Source organism: Dreissena polymorpha, chromosome 13 (genome assembly GCF_020536995.1).
Source record: "Dreissena polymorpha isolate Duluth1 chromosome 13, UMN_Dpol_1.0, whole genome shotgun sequence".
NCBI classification, from domain to species: Eukaryota; Metazoa; Mollusca; class Bivalvia; order Myida; family Dreissenidae; genus Dreissena; species Dreissena polymorpha.
The window spans coordinates 22,721,230-22,741,743 of NC_068367.1; the positions used below are offsets into that span (position 1 = coordinate 22,721,230).

General features: G+C 36.6%; 1 protein-coding gene across 1 annotated transcript in view; it reads right to left on the reverse strand.

Annotated features, from left to right (window-relative positions):
* Positions 1–385: 385 nt before the first annotated feature.
* The window catches only part of LOC127854512 (uncharacterized), a 40,087-nt gene continuing 19,958 nt past the window's right edge, over positions 386–20,514 (reverse strand). The window contains exons 2-9 of the mRNA XM_052389576.1: positions 16,388–16,481; positions 14,890–15,075; positions 11,356–11,514; positions 10,629–10,816; positions 10,005–10,173; positions 7,622–7,724; positions 2,285–2,439; positions 386–786 (exon numbers count right to left, since the gene is read on the reverse strand). Coding sequence (XP_052245536.1) covers positions 386–786; positions 2,285–2,439; positions 7,622–7,724; positions 10,005–10,173; positions 10,629–10,816; positions 11,356–11,514; positions 14,890–15,064 — 1,350 coding nt within the window. The 5' untranslated portion in view covers positions 15,065–15,075; positions 16,388–16,481. The remainder of the gene's footprint in view (positions 787–2,284; positions 2,440–7,621; positions 7,725–10,004; positions 10,174–10,628; positions 10,817–11,355; positions 11,515–14,889; positions 15,076–16,387; positions 16,482–20,514) is intronic.

Sequence of the window (20,514 nt, forward strand, 5' to 3'; positions counted from 1 at the left end):
GGCAAGTCATGTAGGATCATAATCATTCACACAAGCAAGTGAAGTAGGATCATAATAATTCAAACAAGCAAGTCATGTAGGATCATAGTAATTCAAACAGGCAAGTTATGTGGGATCATAATCATTCAGTCAGGCAAATCATGTAGGATCATAATCATTCTGACAGGCAAGTCATGTAGGATCATAATCATTCAAGCAAGCAAGTCATGTAGGATCATAATCATTCAAACAGGCAAGTCATGTAGGAGCATAATCATTCAAACAAGCAAGTCATGTAGGATCATAATCTTTCAAACAAGCAAGTCATGTATGATCATAATCATTGGAACAGGCAAGTCATGTAGGATCATTATCATTCAAACAGGCAAGTAATGTAGGATCATAATCATTCAAACAGGCAAGTCATGTATTCGTATCGGCGGGTACAACACTTCGTAATCTCCTCACAGAGCACTTTCCACTTCTTGCCATGCATTTTCTCATCCACGCTGTCTGGGTGGTAATGAATGACCGCCCTCTGCATTGATTTCTTCATCTTTTTACGCCAGTCGTCGTCTTTAGACGTTGGCAACACGAGGCACTGGTTCTCCTTCTTAGGCGGGAAAGTCTTATAGATGAATGTGAGAAACTCTGTGTTGTCTTTATTCTCGAGTTCCTTCAGTTGTTTCATTTCTCCGGTGAGCTCTTTCAGGATTTCAGCTTTCTCTAGGTTTTGTTGTTTTTCTTCTGACTGCACTGTTTCTGATTGGTACTTAGCTAGCACCTGTGTTGCCTCTATATACCAGTCTGGAATGGAATACTTCTATGGTCACTACTGACAATGTTTCCCAAAGATAAATATATATAAACTACTGTTGAATACAGATCAGTTCATTTTGAGAGGCTTAGAAAACCTACAGTTTGCATGCACAAACAACTATTCACCCATGTATAAGTTGTCCATTCAGTTGCTTTCAATGTGCTCGTAAATGTGAAGAATTCTCGTTTACCTCACAATTTAACACACGCTAGCATCCTTAGTTTTCTACCTGCACATGCTGTATATCTATACAAGTCAAACATGAATCTTTCCTAACCGGTTAGAAAATTACAGGAAATCAGGGGAAAAGGAACAGAGTGATAAAATATTAAAATATATGAAAAATGCAACTTCACACACGTTTCACCATCATGTTAGTCAATGTCATTTGCTTTTCAGTGTGCATATCAAATAAATATATGTTAAACTACTCTCATAACCACAGGTGATTAGCGTGTGGCTATGATATTAATTAATGAAAACATCATTTTGAATGATAAATAATCATATTATAACGAAAAATTAACTTTTCTGAAAAAAAAAAATTTCACTATCAAAATTTATATAACAAGGTATGCAACTAAAAATCATCCGAAAACGGGGTGCATCGTTTTGAACAGCCATTACTTCATCAATTTTGCAGCGATTTTCACGATCTTGGGCTTATTCAACGCAGAAATGAATTTCCTTTCTGGAAATGTATTTGTCTTGCAATATTTTTACAAATGATGGGTCAACTTTTAAGAAATAACATGATACACAACTCGCATGACCCAGTTGACACTGATCAGGCAGTATTTAAGACTGAAATCTTCACGGAGTAAAGGGCATTTTCCCTGCAAAGTGCACTAACCTCGATACCATAATTCAATAAAACTTATGAAAAAAAAACATTATTACTGTGCTTGCCGTTACATTATGCATCAAAACTAACTGTTCAGCGCCGTTTGAAACCTTTGTTTACATACATTTCAACTAACTGACATTTTAAACACACGAGTGATTTCATTGGTCAAATGCGGAGGTGTGTCTTTACAACTGGAGATTTCATTCATAAATACTGCCTGATCAGTGACGCCACTCATATTCAATTGGACCACAAACTGTGTGCGAGATGTAGGATCTTATTTTATCAAACCGCGAAAAGAATACTGCAAGCTGGCTCACATGCTGACAGTATATTTTTCCATATTTTTCAGGAGAGTTTCATATCAGCTCGGAAAGTTTTTTTTATTCGTTCAGTCAAATAAAGAATAAATAAATAACACAAATAAAATTAGATAAAGTTTAGTATAGCTGGGTTAAGACCGTTAAGTCCTGATATTATCTTAATGCTGGGGAAAAGAATGGTACCTTCTAATATATGATATATATATATATATATACCCCTCATATATGTGTTATATTGTTCTAACTTGGTCCATACAATGTGACATATTTATCTATTTCACACCTTATGGAGTTTTGTAACTAATATTATCCTACCTTCCTGTACGAATGTGCGTGGGGACATAGCGTGAGCGAGTTCTACAGCAAGCTTGTAATAATCCTTGGCTCGTTGCTTCAACTTCAACACCCGATCATACACGCGCCCGATACGACTCACTGCTATCGCCTCCAGCTCAACCTCGGTGATATTCCTTGGATGAGAATGTCACAATGGGTGTTAACGCGGCTTTTTTTCTTGATTTGGGAAAAAAGGGCCAAACATTCTTTTTGGAAAAAATATATCGACAAAACTGAGATCTGGAAATAAATGTCTGAAGGTAATTGAAATACATGTATACCAAAATGCATCATTTTTAATATTAACCCTTGACGGAAAGGCCTATGTTTAGTCCCGGCAGAAGAAAACCAGCACTAGTATTTGCCAAACCATTCTTAGTCTTAATATTTTCAAGAATACTCTGTGAATTGCACTGTTATGTTTTTTTATTTTTATCGGAGAAAAATTGGGATATTGTGGTTATCTCCCGTCTTCCGTCCGTCCTGGACACTATCTCCTCCTACACTATAAGCACTAGAACCTTGAAACTTACACACATGGTAGCTATGAGCGTATGTGCAACCCTGCCCTATTCGCAATTTTGATTTGACCCCTGGGTCAAAAGTTATGGGGGTTTGGGTGGGGCCGGGTCAGAGATTTTCACTTATTTTTATGCCCCCGGTATGGTGCATTGGCCATAACTTTTGCAATATTGATGATAGCAACTTGATATTTGGCATGCATGTGTATCTTATGGAGCTGCACATTTTGAGTGGTTAAAGGTTAAGGTCAAGGTCATCCTTCAAGGTCAAAGAAACAAATCCAAGGGAAGTAATAAGCTTTAAAGGGAGGTAAGTAAATAACCTGCCAAATGATATAAAAAAATAAATAAATCAAAGTGGCGCATAGAGTACACAGAGGTGGTGCAGAGATGTATTAAGTATTCAATTGTTTGTGTTAACTCATCTGTGAAATGGTTTAGCTCATCCATCTAATGTTTATACAAGGGATAAGAAACAAGAGGGCCATGATGGCCCTGTATCGCTCCACTGTTTTTTCTTTGCGAAAAAACGTGCAATGCGCATGGATTGAAATGTACTCAAGCATTTGACTTTCTCTTTCTATCCTTCGTCCCACCTGGCGTTTAAAGTTGGAAGGGTGAGCATTTTTATATATGGAAAAAGTTACTACCATGTTAACTAAACAGACTTAAAAGCCCGGGAATTGTTGCTTATAACTTAGGTACATTTATCTCTCCAAAAGATATTGTCGTTCTTTCTATTTCACATATTTTTAGATGCTGAAGATCAAATCTACGCATTTGATTTGAAACAGATTCACAAGACCCATAGGAATCAAAATGCCTTAACCCTTTACCAAATGACACATTTTGGACTTTCCCAATTTGAGAGAGGTTGCATAAGTCAATTTAATTAAAATTGAATATGAAGGAAATGATCAGGTAGGGTAGAAATAATTGTGATAAAAGGAGAAATTGCCGCACATCTCTAAGACCAACAGGCCTGAGAATATTATGATAATCTAAAGATTATTTCTTTATATTTATAAATGTATTTAATTAAGTAATACATTTGACTTCTAAGATCAATTCATAACTTATATTAAGAAAATTATAAAATGGTCAGAAATATATATGGATTGTTGAGCAATTGACAATCATATCCACAATTCATGAGTCACGATTCACAAATGGAACAATGAATCATTAGTTATTAAAAAGAAGCATATACGATAGTTAAGAACATTGCACTTCATTAATTTCAACACCTTCTCTTTTATACAAAGTTTGAGTTTACCGTGCAGTATCATATATTGACTTTTCTTGAAATAATTATGTTCATGGAAGTTGTGTTTTTAAAATCAATAATATATTATTAAACTGGTTTAAACACTACAAAAAAGACATGAAATTAACATGTCATCCAAAATATTTTCATCCAGATATATGGTCACTTTCGACATATTTAAATAAAACCCAACTTTTTTCAGTTTATAAGAAAAACATTCATAACACATGTTCTTACTTCAATGTATTTGTAAGCAGTCACCATCTGACCTAAAATGGCACTAAATGACAGGGTTTTATCTCAGGTTTACAAGATGATGATGTTGTTGTTGGTCACAGCCAAACGGCCGCAGTAATCTCCACTGGTAAACGTCATGTTCAGTTTTGTGACCCCCTGGGCCGGGTCAAATTTGAACCCAGGGGAATAATTTGAACACATTTGGTAGAGGACTATTAGATATCACTAAATACCAAATTTAGTAGCCCTAGGCTCTATAATTAAGAACAAGAAGATTTTTAAAGTTTGCACAAACTAGGCCTTATTTAAGCATATGTTCATTTTTGTGACCGCTGGGGCAAGGTCAAATTTGTTCCCAGGGGCTTAATTTGAACAAACTTGGTAGAGGACTATAAGATGTCACTACCTACCAAATTTGGTAGAAATAGGCCCAATGGTTATGGACAAGAAGTTTTTATAGTTTGCACAAAATGGGCCCAATATAAGCATATGTTCAATTTTGTGACCCCTGAGGAACGGTCAAATTTGATCTCAGGGGCTTAATTTGAACAATCTTAGTAGAGGACTATAAGATGTCATTACATACCAAATTTGGTAGCCCTATGCCATACGGTTATGGACAAGCAGATTTTAAAAGTTTGCACAAAATAGGCCTTATATAAGCAAATTTTCAATTTTTTGACACCCCAGGGTAAGGTCAAATTTGACCCCAGGGGCATAATTTGAACAAACTTGGTAGAGGACTATAAGATGTCACTACATACCAAATTTGGTAGCCCTTGGCCCAATGGTTACGGACAAGAAGATTTTTAAAGTTTGCACAAAATAGGCCTTATATAAGCAAATGTTCCATTTTTTGACTCCCCGGGGCAGGGTCACATTTGACCCCAGGGGCATAATTTGAACGAACTTGGTAGAAGACTATAAGATGTCACTACATAGCAAATTTGGTAGCCCTAGGCCCAATGGTAATGGACGAGCAGATATTTAAAGTTTGCATAAAATAGGCCTTATATAAGCAAATTTTCAATTTTTTAACTCCCCGGGGCAGGGTCAAATTTGACCCCTGGGGCATAATTTGAACAAACTTGGTAGAGAACTATAAGATGTCACTACATACCAAATTTGGTAGCCCTATGCCCAATGGTAATGGACAAGCAGATTTTAAAAGTTTGCACAAAATAGGCCTTATTTAAACAAATTTTCAATTTTTTGACCCCCCCGGGAAGGGTCAAATTTCACCCCAGGGGCATAATTTGAACAAACTTGGTAGAGGACTCTAAGATGTCACTACATAGCAAATTTGGTAGCCCTAGGCCCAATGGTTATCGACAACAAGATTTTTAAAGTTTGCACAAAATAGGCCTTATATAAGCAAGTTTTCAATTTGTTGACCCCCCAGGGCAGGGTCAAATTTGACCCCAGGGGCATAATTTGAACAAACTTGGTAGAGGACTATAAGGTGTCACTATATACCAAATTTGGTAGCCCTAGGCCCAATGGTTATGGACAAGTAGATTTATAAAGTTTGCACAAAATAGGCCTTATATAACCAAATTTTCAATTTTTTGACCTCGAGGGGCAGGGTCAAATTTGACCCCAGGGGCATCATTTGAACAAATTTGAAAGAAGTTCACCACAGGAACATTCCTGATAAATTTCATCAGAATTGGACCAGTAGTTTAGGAGAAGATGTTTAAAAAAAAGTTAACGCACGGACGCACACACGACGGACACAGGACCATGACATAAGCCCCGCTGGCCTTTGGCCAGTGGAGCTAAAAATTGGCGCAAAGGGACACCTGTATATGAGAGAAGAGATAGAATGCAGTCAAGCATAAAAAGCATGAGAAACTCATGGAATAGAGCCTCAAAAATTTATAAAAGGGCTGAAACTTTCAATTTGTGCAATTAAAATTTTAGACTCGTTACTGAAAATCTGTCAAAATGTCAACTATTTAACCTCAAAACATAACCTTTTCAAAACAGGAGCAAGAAGATTGGCTATAAGAGAGCATGTTCAGCCATCTCATAAGTCATTCCAATTAGGATGACATGTACATAATTGACTATAGTGAAGTTGATTCATTATTAGATTTGTAAGGAGAGCAGGATGAGGAAGAGAAATTAAGGTATAGATTTTCACTCATTTTTTAGGTTATTTTACATCAACTTCTTCATTTCTACATTGAATTACTTCAAATTTATACTGAACATCTCTTATGACAATACGGTCAATCTCAACTATGCATGGCCCCATAACCAACCCTGGGGCCCCCCTGTGTCAAACATGCGGCGTGGGGATATGCGTCGGCCTCTGCCGCGCCATTTCTAGTTTAACTTTGTATTCTTCCTTTATAATTGAAATATTCTATATTTTAGATTACAAAATATTTTACGCTGCAATGCTACCCAGAAAACAAACAAAGGCGCATGTGTTTTTTAGTCCAGTTAGTCCATGTTTATTCTTAAAGTGATATTATGGGCATCTAACAGTTTATAGGTGTCTATCGCAGCTGTTGTTTATTTTACATGTTTTCACTTCATATGAACTTATATTTGTTTATGCAGCATCAACATACTAAAGCAATATCCCGGAAAGAATAAAATAATGCATTTGAATATCGACTGCACTTTTGTTTGACAATGTTTTAGTGCAGATTCGTGCATACGACACAATTTTGTTTTATGGATCATTTCGGCTTAGAGGACTGGGTGAGTCACGTAAATTATTGAATATATTATATATTTTAATAAACAACTGGTAGCAAGTTGAAGATAATTGGTCAGTAACCACATTTTAACTTTCTGTTTTGACCTGTTAATTATTTCAGCTCAATTCAACAGTGAAAAATGCCCATAATATCACTTTAAGTTTAAAAATATGAATGGTTTTGACGAATATCTCGACGTAGATGTAACACAGTCTATATTATACATAACTAGAAATATGTTTTCAGACATAACCCAGTATATATTCAGATGTTAATCAGTTTATATTCAGACATAAATCAGTTTATGTTCAGACATTACCTAGTTCTGAGTGTTGCCTGCTTGTACCAGTCTATCACATTACCTAGTTCTGAGTGTTGCCTGCTTGTACCAGTCTATCACATTACCTAGTTCTGAGTGTTACCTGCTAGTACCAGTCCATCACATTACCTTGTTGTGAGTGTTGCCTGCTTGTACCAGTCTATCACATTACCTAGTTCTGAGTGTTGCCTGCTTGTACCAGTCTATCACATTACCTAGTTCTGAGTGTTGCCTGCTTGTACCAGTCTATCACATTACCTAGTTCTGAGTGTTGCCTGCTTGTACCAGTCTATCACCTCCCACACCATGTCTATATTCAGTGTCTCTTCATTTCTTACAACAGCCTCAAACATCTCATCGCCTGCAATGAAACAATAGTATACATAATTGCATATTTACACATTTACATTAGTCCTTATTTACTTGTTAACCTCAAAATCACTCTTCTGTGTTTGAATATGTTTCCCGGGTATCTCACCCCTAACTTACATACATACTTCTAAATAACACCTAATTTCTACATGCAAACATATTATCACCTTAATTCATGCATATTTTTAAACTCTTAAACTGTTTCTCTAAACTCACACGCACTCTCTTTTTATATTAATTCATAGCGTTTGCCTGTTTACAACTTACCTACACACTGGCTTATTACAATTGGGACAAAAAGATATAGCTAAACAAGAGGGCCAATATGGCCCTAGTTTGCTCACCTTTTTTTACAAGGCCTTGTTCATTGCTTACTGGTAGTTGAAAATTCAGTACTCGAGAGCATATTAGATTGGTTCTCTTGTTTACTTTTGCAGTGTGAGCATATGATTAATTCTGATTGAGTACTGTCCATTTGCATGTTTTTTTTGCAATGCAAACATTTGCAAGTAATTCTACATGTGTTTACAAGGTTTTTGTAAGATTTGGACCTAGAAATGTTGCCTCTAGAGTGTTTACAAGGTTTCTCTATAGCCAAATAAGAAATGCCCCACCCACTGGTGGCCATGTTTTTCAACGGACCGGAACCACTTTTGAACTCAACCAACATATCATAAAAACAAACATTTTGACGAAGTTACATGAAGATTGGGCATGAAATGTGACTTCTACAGTGTTTAAAAGGCTTTTCTTTTTTTTACCTAATGACCTAGTTTTTGACCCAGCATGACCCAGTTTCGAACTCGAGCGAGGTATCATTGGGACAAATCTTCTGACCAAGTTTCATAAAGATTGGACAAGAAATGTGGCCTCTAGAATGTTTATAAGGTTTCTCTATAGCCAAATAAGGAAAACTGCCCCGCCCACTGGCGGCCATGTTTTTCAACGGACCGGAACCACTTTTGAACTCAACTAATATGTCATTAAGACAAACATTTTGAAAAAGTTACATGAAGATTGGGCATAAAATGTGACTCTTACAGTGTTTACAAGGTTTTTCTCTTTTTTTTACCTAGTGACCTAGTTTTTGACCCAGCATGACCCAGTTTCAAACTCGATCGAGGTATCATTGGGACAAATCTTCTGACCAAGTTTCATGAAGATCGGACAATGTAGCCTCTAGAGTGTTTCCGAACCAAATGTGGACGACAGACAGATGACGGACAAAGACCGATCACAAAAACTCAACTGAGCAATCAGGTGAGCTAAAAAATTCATGTTGATTGTTATTATTTGTAGTTTTCTTAAGTTGTAGTTTTCTTAAGTTAAATTAAAAATCAAAACAAGAGATGTTTTTGTCAGAAACACAATGCCCCCAAATGTGCCGCTTTGATTTGTTTTGTTGACCTTTGACCTTTCACCATTCTAAATGTGCAGTTCCATGAGATACACATTCATGCCAAATATCAAGTTGCTATGTTCAATATTTCAAAATTTATCGCAAAACTTTAACCAAGGTTAAAGTTTTGGGACAGAATGGCGGAATGTCAGACAGGTCAAAAACAATATGCCCCCGATCATTCCGGGGGCATAACAACTGAAATACGGAGATAAACAGAATACAAATAAAGCATTTAAAAAAGTAATGTTTATCTTGTTCAGCGCCAACATCAACTCAACATCTTAGCTATCTCTTTCATATATTTAATAACACAAGGTATGCAGAGATCTATCTGACTAGAATGTCATACACATGTCATCTTTATGACGCACCTTTCTGCCTCTCCTACATTGACTCTGCCATACATGTGTGATATATATGACTCACCTATCTGTCTGACCTACATTGACTCTGCCATACATGTGTGATATATATGACTCACCTATCTGTCTGACCTGCATTGACTCTGCCATACATGTGTGATATATATGACTCACCTATCTGTCTGACCTGCATTGACTCTGCCATACATGTGTGATATATATGACTCACCTATCTGTCTGACCTGCATTGACTCTGCAATACATGTGTGATACATATGGCTCACCTATCTGTCTGACCTACATTGACTCTGCCATACATGTGTGATATATATGACGCATCTATCTTCTTCTCCTACATTGCCTCTGCAATACGTCTGGGATGTATATGACTCACCTATCTGTCTGACCTACATTGACTCTGACAAACATCTTGACATATTTATGAGTAACCTATCTGCCATGCCTGCGTGGGATCTGCCATAAACATAGAATACATAATACTCACCTATCTGCCTGGCCTGCATGGACTCTGCCATACTCATGTGCATCTGAACATCTGCCTCCAGGACCTTTACCTTTGACTTCGTGTGCGTATCATGACTCAGTCTCTCAGCCTCATTCAATGGCATGTAGCAGTCACGCAGCACACATAAACACTTCTTGAAGTCCTTGTTCTGAAAGAAGCTTCAATTTAAGAAGAATGTTCAACTTTAAGGGGACATGACTCAATCTTGGGCAATAGACTTAATTTAAGAAAACCTATCTATTTGGATCATACAATACATTAATTGTTCCTTTTTTGAAGGTTTGCGAAGTGAAAATATTAGTCATTAGAAGCATTAATGATTTTTTTAAACTGCAGATACGAAAATCTTTGTCTTCCTGCATTACTCATACACAACTGTGTGAATCTTCGCTGCCTGGGGCCATACTCTGATACTAGTTGGCTTTGAAGTTTGGTCAAGGGGCAATAAAGATTTATCAATAAGGGCCCATGGCGGTTTTTGCTTTGAAAAGGGCAGAGTGGTGCTTATTAAAGGCGGCATGGCGCAGCAAAAAGGGCCTGGGAAAAAACTATAAACGTACATAAAAATATTCTATTTGATGTTCGAAATAACATGGAATCTACCTGAATAGCAAGAATACCCCGTTGAAAATGGCACTCTGCCAACTTGTAAAAGGCTTCACCTTTGATTTCTTTAATTTCTATTGCCATGGTTACGTCATACAATGCCTGACATCGGAGGTCAATATCTAGGACATTGAGCATGTTTTCTGCAACATCTTCCCAACATGCTCGGCAGGAACTCAAAATATCTTGAACAAGATAACAAAACAACACACGTTGACGGTTAAGTGTAAAACTTAAGTATCTTTACATACTAGTATCATATACACTATTTTTACCCTCGTTGTACTTAAACAGCTGTTTTACTTACTCAGCCTTCTACATTATTAGACCATGTGTTGTTTTAAGTATCTAAATCATTCTTATTTTTTCTGTGAAATTCTTCTACCATCTCTTAACTTTTTTCTCGTTTTTCAGACTTAGATCAAGTCATTGAATTAAGCTGAAATATTGGCATACCAGTATGTATGAATGGGTACTACCTGCAAATCTTTGAAGGCTAGTAAAGGCTTAAACAATTTTATAATGATATAGCTCCAATACATATTACAGAACATAACCAACTCTAAAATAAATTGATAGAAAATTTGTGAACTAAGAAGACATCTTAATTGATAACATTTATATTATTCTACATACATATGTATAGGTACCAGACTATCAATCATTTAATATTCCATAGCTATTACACATCTAGCTTAGCCACTGGAACACTTAAACAGTGTACCTGTGACCCAGTTGTGTGGCATCACATTGAAGCCACGTATGTAGGCAAAGGAGAAGTTTTTCAAGGCTTCCTTGCATAAGTGGAGCAGCGTGTAGCAATACTGTGACAAATAGGCACCCGACGCAGCATGCACCTTGGCACAGCGCCAACTCGCCCTTCCTGTTGTGTGAATAGAAACTCAATAAATCCCTTTGTTTACATGTTGATCCCCAATCCCAAGTGAAAAGCACATTTTTCTGAATTTCCTTATTTGGAGGTGCTTTATGTCTATAAATGGCATGGAGGTCTGTACTACTGGGAACAAAATCATTTGTAACTAGAAATGGCGAGGCAGAGGCCGACGCGTATCCCCACGTCTAATATTTGACACAGGGGCGCCCCAGGGTTGGTAATGGGGCCATGCATAGTTGAGATTGACTGTATTGTCATAAGAGAAGTCCAGTATCAATTAGAAGTGAATCGGTGTAGAAATAAAGAAGTTATAGTAAAAGGCAATTTTGGGTGGGTGTAGTCTATGTGGGCGGGGTGCCCCAGGGTTGGTAATGGTACCATGCATAGTTGAGATTGACCGTGTTGTCATAAGAGAAGTTCAGTATCAATTTGAAGTGAATTGGTGTAGAAAAGAAGAAATTATAATAAAATGCAATTTTGGGTGGGTGTGGTCTATGTGGGTGTGGTCTATGTGGGCTGGGCGCCCCATGGTTTGTAATGGGGCCATGCATAGTTGGGATTGACTGTATTGTCATAAGAGAAGTCCAGTATCAATTAGAAGTGAATCAGTGTAGAAATAAAGAAGTTATAGTAAAAGGCAATTTCGGGTGGGTGTGGTCTATGTGGGCAGGGTGCCCCAGGGTTGGTAATGGTACCATGCATAGTTGCGATTGACCGTATTGTCATAAGAGAGGTTCAGTATCAATTTGAAGTAAATCCCTGTAGAAATGAAGAAGTAAATGTAAAATTATATAAAACAAGAAATGTGTTTGTCAGAAACACTATGTCCCCTTCTGCGCCGCTTTGAATTTTTATTTATTTTTTTACCTTTAACCTTGAAGGATGACCTTGAACTTGACCTTCACCACTCAAAATGTGCGGCTCCATGAGATACACATGCATGCCGAATATCAAGTTGCTATCTTCAATATTGCAAAAGTATTCATAAAATGATCGATTTTGGCCACATATATTTGACCTCTGACCTTGAAGGATGACCATGACCTTTCAGCACTCAAAATGTGCAGCTCCATGAGATACACGTGCATACCAAATATCAAGTTGCTATCTTTAATATTGAAAAAGTTATTGCAAATGTTAAAGTTGGAGCAAACAGACCAACAGACAGACAGGGCAAAAACAATATGTCCCCCACTATAGTGGGTGGGGGACATAAAAATTAGTGAAAATCTCTGACCTGGCCCCACCCCCCATAACTTTTGACCCAGGGGTCAGATCAAAATTCCATATAGTGCAGGGTCGCACATATGCTCATATCTACAATGTGTGTAAGTTTCAAGGTTCTAGTGCTAATAGTGTAGGAGGAGATAGTGGGAAGGACGGACGGACGGACAGACGGAGATCAATACAATATCCCCACTTTTTCTCCAAAAAACGTGGAGATAATGACTGTGTGACAGATAAACCTTATATACCACAAACATTGCTCACCGAAACGGAAAACATTATTTAATGAAGGAGCACATTTTAATTTAAGGCACTCGTCCTTTATATTAAGTGTCAGTGATTTTCAGCGTGTCAAAATGTTTTTTACTTGCCCTTGTAACAATGTTCAAGTCGGGTTTGTTTAATTAAACATGCGGGGTGATCATGCACTCGTTGATTCAAAAGGATATTTATTTGTGTTGTTAATATAATAAATATTAAATGCAATGATATATAAATATGCTGCACCTTTCATCACTCTGTGCATGTGCAAAATACTATAGCATGGTGTGTGATGTTCTCGAGGTATATATTTACCTAGAACATAATTTAAATATATTGTTGCAAGAGGATGTTTTGCAAAACAATATGGCCTGTGTATGGACAAGAGGGAATAATGCGTCTACATTGAAGGACAATCAACATATAATGATCAATAAAAGAATGTAAGACCAAAGCTTGACCAACAACAGATGATTTTATTTTTATCTTTGACAATATGCCATAGGTCAGTGCTCTGGTGAGGTACCAAAAAGGTGGAAACAATGTCTCTCAGCTAGGTGAGGTACCAAAAAGGTGGAAACAATGTCTCTCTGGTGAGGTACCAAAAAGGTGGAAACAATGTCTCTGGTGAGGTACCAAAAAGGTGGAAACAATGTCTCTCAGCTAATGAAACTTTGGAAGATTTTAGAAACTTTTGAATGAACTAAAACTGTTATTGTTTTAAGTATAACCACGAGAAACTGAATTCAAATCACACAATTATAATTAAGAATCATACACACAGAAACTTGACTCTTTCAGCTTAAAATTTAAGTAATACATTTTGTGAATTATAATTTGTCATCAAACTAAGGACACCGTCACTTTTTAGTTTATGTTAAAGAATCTTCACCAAATGTTAAATATCGCTGCAGACAAAATTGGACCATATTGTTTTTGACATTACCCAATGGTGATTTAAAGTTATGTTCTTTTGTGAGGAAAAATTCTTGTTAAAGGGGCCTTTTCACGTTTTGGTAAATTGACAACAAGATGTGTTTGTGAAACACAATGTCCCCTTATATGATGTTTGACATTGTAGGATGACCTTGACCTTGTGAAGGATGACCTTGACCTTCCACCACTCAAAATGTGCAGCTCCATGAGATAAACATGCATGCCAAATATCAAGTTGCTATCTTCAATTTTGCAAAAGTATTAATAATATTAGTATCTTCCAAATGTGAACATGTTGTGCAGCAGGCAAAAACACATTAAAAAATAAAGCGAATAATTTTCATGGCAAAGATGGTAGTGCCATATATGATTCAACAAATCAGAAAGAAGATTTTTTAATTGTTGATGATCCTTCTCTCACATTCAAGTGCGAAATATATCGCAACTAGAACATTTTCTGCAACATTTGTGTAAATAATGCAATAAAATAGCAATTTCAAAACCTCACCAGAACACATTAGGCATTGGCTTGTGTTTTTTTAATGGAATAAAATGCTGTTTAACTTCAGATTTATCTTTTAAGTAGTCAATATTATGCAGTAATAATTAGCCGTATTTATAATACATAATATATAGTTTAAAGAACAAGAGCTGTCACCATAGGATGACTTATGCCCCCTATAAACGCTTGATAGCAGTTATGAGCTTTTTTCTAAACCTAAACGCAGATTTCGAAACCTAAGCGCGGACACTAAGTTCAAGGTCACAGGGGTCAAAATTTGTGTGCGTATGGAAAGGCCTTGTTCATATACACATGCGTGCCAAATATGAAATTGCTATCTGAAGCAGCATAGAAGTTAGCATTTTTCGAAACCTAAACGCAAAGTGTGACGGACAGATGGACAGACAGTCCGATCACTTAACGCGGTGATAATGTACCAATATTTTTGGCCGCTGAAGAACTGTCTGCCTCAGTTTTTGCCACATCAAATGCTTTCTGGTAGCACTGAATTGCCTTCTGAAATCTCTGAATCTGCAGTGATGGTGCCATTCCTCCTTCCACGCTGGCATAAACATCATTGCCTTGTCTGCGCCAGTGCTCGGACGATGACATGTTAAGTTTTTCTGCGTGAATAATGTAAGTCAACAATACTTACTTGCAGAAATCATACAGGTATATTATGAGGAAGTTAAGGCAGACTTCGCTAAAGTCTCAAATCCATTTTTATCAAAAACTGCCTTTTTTCCCCCGTGTTTAAGGTATATTAATTCATACATATAAATCCCTTATGTGTGTATGAGACAGCCTGTGATATTTGTTTCCTGAAAATCATAGTTTGTTTTCTGAAAGTCAAAATTTATTTTACTCAAATACGCATCTTTATACGTTGATTGTATATTTATTTAAACGAATGTTCAATAGGTAATTTAACTCCAAGAAATTGAATGAAACGGGAGAACTAAATAAAATAAACAAAACAGGAAACGTAGGAAAGTAGAATACTTCCGTTATGTATAAATCTATTATCTTATACTTAACATATGTGAGCATGCACCAGCATGTTGAAGCATTTAAAAAAAAATCTAAGTTTAGTTTTTACTCAAATACACATCTTTCAGAGATTTTTTTCCTTCTTTATAAAGTACCGGTAAACAGCACTTTCCCAATTACGAAAAAACTGCAAATTTCCCAATTGCTGTCCAAAAAATCGCAATTTAAGGTAAAAAAAAAAAAAAAAAAAATTATTTTTTGGAAAATGCAACATTTTGTTAGTTTTCCTATGCAGCTCTATGGTTTGAACCTAGGTAAATATAATATTGACAGCTTGAAAACACTTCGTTGTCAATTCTAAAGTATTTGGGAGCATAAAATCAAATACACCAATTTCCCAATTTTCAGGATTTCACGACTCAAGTTTTCCCAATTGGACTGGTACGGGTACTTTCCCAGTTGGACAAAAAAATCGCTGTCTTGATCGGTGATAAGGTATTTAGTTAAACATATTCAATAGATCATTCAAAGCTGCAGCTTATTGTCGATAACATGAAACCTGGAACCTAAAGTGGGTACTGAAATGTCATGTTGCGTTCGATAAAATAACCACCCGATACAACTTGGGTTAGCTTGTTCAAGAGGCTATAGCCCATAGCCTCATCAAATTGCACAGCGTTACTGAACTTACTCCATTAACCTATGGCAGAGTAACGCTGTGCAGACAGTATGGTATGTGGTTACCCTCTGAAATACAATGTGACACCTTATGTACCAGTCCTTTTACGTACCAGGTCTTTTATGTTTAAAGTAAAACAAAGTTTTGCGTTGTCGGATTTTCACAGATTCTCCAAGACTAGACTAACGTCCGCACTGACATTTGGCGGGAACCAGCATAGTATGTGAGAGCAAGGAACGACAACTCTGCGTGGAGATTTCACTCACGTGCTACGGTAGCAGACCACAGTAGACACACACTCTCTCGGAGCCGCGGACGCCTTCTTGATCTGCACCACGCTCAATTCAGAAAACCACGAACCTGCAATCATAAAAACACATTCACTGCACACAAGTAGTCTGAAACTTACATTTAAGATAAAAAAAATAGCATATGGAACCTGTACAGGTGATACTAATGACAAAAATGAAAGAATGACAAGGCCGCAAAAAGGGGCTTCAAAATCAACTTTTTACCATGTACGAAAGTGGCTGGGGACGAATGAAACGTAATGATAGCCTTCTTTTGGAGTGATATTTTTACACGCAAAACATAGCACAACCCATCAAACCATGAATAAATACCAGGTATCCAGGTGGTTTTCGCGCAATAATTCACAGCGTGACCCTACTAGCGATTCCAGCTTAAAAAGAACCCAAAATACAATATGCCTACCGCTGTTGCCCTTCCTGAGTAACAAAGAACACAACAACAACAAGAGGTCATGACCTCCACAGTTTCGCATTTGAAAATGGTCATATTCTTAGGATTTAATGCAATTTGGGGGTACAATAAGACCTATTACCCTCAAATTTGACATTGAAACCAACCCTTTCCCAATATTTCACTTTTTGACCGGGGCCAATTCGCATATTTCTGCTTCCTACCGTGTACTGCTACCTTAAGGACATCAATTATTCTTTTTCATTTCTGCAAAAGCATCTTTTTCTAGTATTTTGGACTATTCCTGGCAAAAACACACTGTTTTCACTCAACTGTACTGCAAAAAAGACTGTCTTTCTTCATATCAAACACTTAACCCAAAGTGCACACTTTACTTCTATTTCACAGAGAATTCATGCATTCAGAGTTCTGAGTGAGAGACTCTTTAAATGTCTCTTGGAACCTTTTAGACACCTTTCAAACCTTTTTCCTTTTTATAAACACTCTACTCATGCTAATATACATCTTACTTGCACAGCAGATACCTTTTCCAACATGTCTGGACCTAATTTTTGAGAAAAATAGTTGATTTTTCAGCCCCTGGGGTGCCAATTTCCTTGAATTTTGTCTATTTTGCTCCTTCTCCTACATGAATACAACTGTTTTAGCATACATAAGACACTAAGAACATGAGAAACACTCAAATAACATGAAACAGTAAGAATAACCCGATAAAATAATAACAAACGCGATGTCGGACAGCCATTTCACTGTTAGAGCTTTTTTCTGATTCCAGCTGAAACAAGATGTGTTTGTGAAACACTTTGTACACCCCCCCTCATATATATGACCTTTGAACTTGACCTTTGACATTGACGGATGACCTTGACCTTTCACCACTCAAAATGTGCAGCTCCATGAGGTACACATGCATGCCAGATATCAAGTTGCTATCTTCAATATTGCCAAATTTGACCTTTGACCTTGACCTTTAACCTTGAAGGATGACTTTGACCTTGACCTTTCACCACTCAAAATGTGCAGCTCCATGAGATACACATGCTTGCCAAATATCAAGTTGCTATCTTTAATATTGCTTAAGTTATGGTAAATGTAAAAGTTTGACGCAAACAAACAAACCAACGAACAAACCAACAGACAGGGCAAAAACAATATGTCCCCCAGAATAGACTGGGGAACATAAATAGCCATTTTTCAATATTTGAATCATTTCCCTTATTTAGATCAGTTATTTACATCCAAATTATGAAAACTAAGCTCATCCAAGCCCATTTCTTGACTGGACGTTGGTGTAAAATCTTAAAAAAATACATTTCACAGGCCGGCTGTGTAAAAAAAAATTGTCATTTACCAATTAAGGACACCAATTACTCTTTTTCATAACTGTTAAAGCATCTTTTTCTAGTATTTTAGACAATTCCTAAAAAAACAGACTGTTTTCAATCGACTGTTTTGCAAAAAAGACTGCCTTTCTTCACACCAAACACTTAACCCAAAGAGACACTTTCCTCCTATTACACTGATAATTCATGATTTCAGAGTTCTAAGAGAGACACACTTAAAATGTCTCCTGGAACCTTTTTGAAACCCTGTAAACACTCTGCTCATGCTTATATATATCTTAATTGCACAGCCGATACCTTTCCCAACATGTCTGGACCTAATTTTTGAGAAAAATAGTTGATTTTTCAGCCTGCGGAGTGCCAATGTCCTTGATTTTTGTCTATTTTCCTCCTTTTCTTTCATTAATACAACTGTTTAAGCATACATAAGACACTTAGAACATGAGAAACACTCAAATAACATGTAACGGTAAGAGTAACGTGATAAAATAATAACAAACTGGATGTCCGACAGCCAAATCACTGTAAGAGCTTTTTGCGGATTCCAGCTGAAAATAGCCATTTTTTAATATTTGAATTACCTCCCTTTTTCAGATCAGTTATTTACATCCAAATTATGAAATTTAAGCTCATCAAAGCCCATTTCCACACTGCACGTTAGTGTAAAAGCTTAAAAAAATACATTTCACAGGTAGGCTGTGTATTTTTTTTTTGTCATTTACCACTTAAGGACATCAATTATTCTTTTTCATTTCTGCAAAAGCATCTTTTTCTAGTATTTTGGACTATTCCTGGCAAAAACACACTGTTTTCACTCAACTGTACTGCAAAAAAGACTGTCTTTCTTCATATCAAACACTTAACCCAAAGTGCACACTTTACTTCTATTTCACAGAGAATTCATGCATTCAGAGTTCTGAGTGAGAGACTCTTTAAATGTCTCTTGGAACCTTTTAGACACCTTTCAAACCTTTTTCCTTTTTATAAACACTCTACTCATGCTGATATACATCTTACTTGCACAGCAGATACCTTTTCCAACATGTCTGGACCTAATTTTTTAGAAAAATAGTTGATTTTTCAGCCCCTGGGGTGCCAATTTCCTTGAATTTTGTCTATTTTGCTCCTTTTCCTACATGAATACAACTGTTTTAGCATACATAAGACACTAAGAACATGAGAAACACTCAAATAACATGAAACAGTAAGAATAACCTGATAAAATAATAACAAACGCGATGTCGGACAGCCATTTCACTGTTAAGAGCTTTTTTCTGATTCCAGCTGAAACAAGATGTGTTTGTGAAACACTTTGTACACCCCCCCTCATATATATGACCTTTGAACTTGACCTTTGACATTGACGGATGACCTTGACCTTTCACCACTCAAAATGTGCAGCTCCATGAGGTACACATGCATGCCAGATATCAAGTTGCTATCTTCAATATTGCCAAATTTGACCTTTGACCTTGACCTTTAACCTTGAAGGATGACTTTGACCTTGACCTTTCACCACTCAAAATGTGCAGCTCCATGAGATACACATGCTTGCCAAATATCAAGTTGCTATCTTTAATATTGCATAAGTTATGGTAAATGTAAAAGTTTGACGCAAACAAACAAACCAACGAACAAACCAACAGACAGGGCAAAAACAATATGTCCCCCAGAATAGACTGGGGAACATAAATAGCCATTTTTCAATATTTGAATCATTTCCCTTATTTAGATCAGTTATTTACATCCAAATTATGAAAACTAAGCTCATCCAAGCCCATTTCTTGACTGGACGTTGGTGTAAAATCTTAAAAAAATACATTTCACAGGCCGGCTGTGTAAAAAAAATTTGTCATTTACCAATTAAGGACACCAATTACTCTTTTTCATAACTGTTAAAGCATCTTTTTCTAGTATTTTAGACAATTCCTAAAAAAACAGACTGTTTTCAATCGACTGTTTTGCAAAAAAGACTGCCTTTCTTCACACCAAACACTTAACCCAAAGTGACACTTTCCTCCTATTACACTGATAATTCATGATTTCAGAGTTCTAAGAGAGACACACTTAAAATGTCTCCTGGAACCTTTTTGAAACCCTGTAAACACTCTGCTCATGCTTATATATATCTTAATTGCACAGCCGATACCTTTCCCAACATGTCTGGACCTAATTTTGAGAAAAATAGTTGATTTTTCAGCCTGCGGAGTGCCAATGTCCTTGATTTTTGTCTATTTTCCTCCTTTTCTTTCATTAATACAACTGTTTAAGCATACATAAGACACTTAGAACATGAGAAACACTCAAATAACATGTAACGGTAAGAG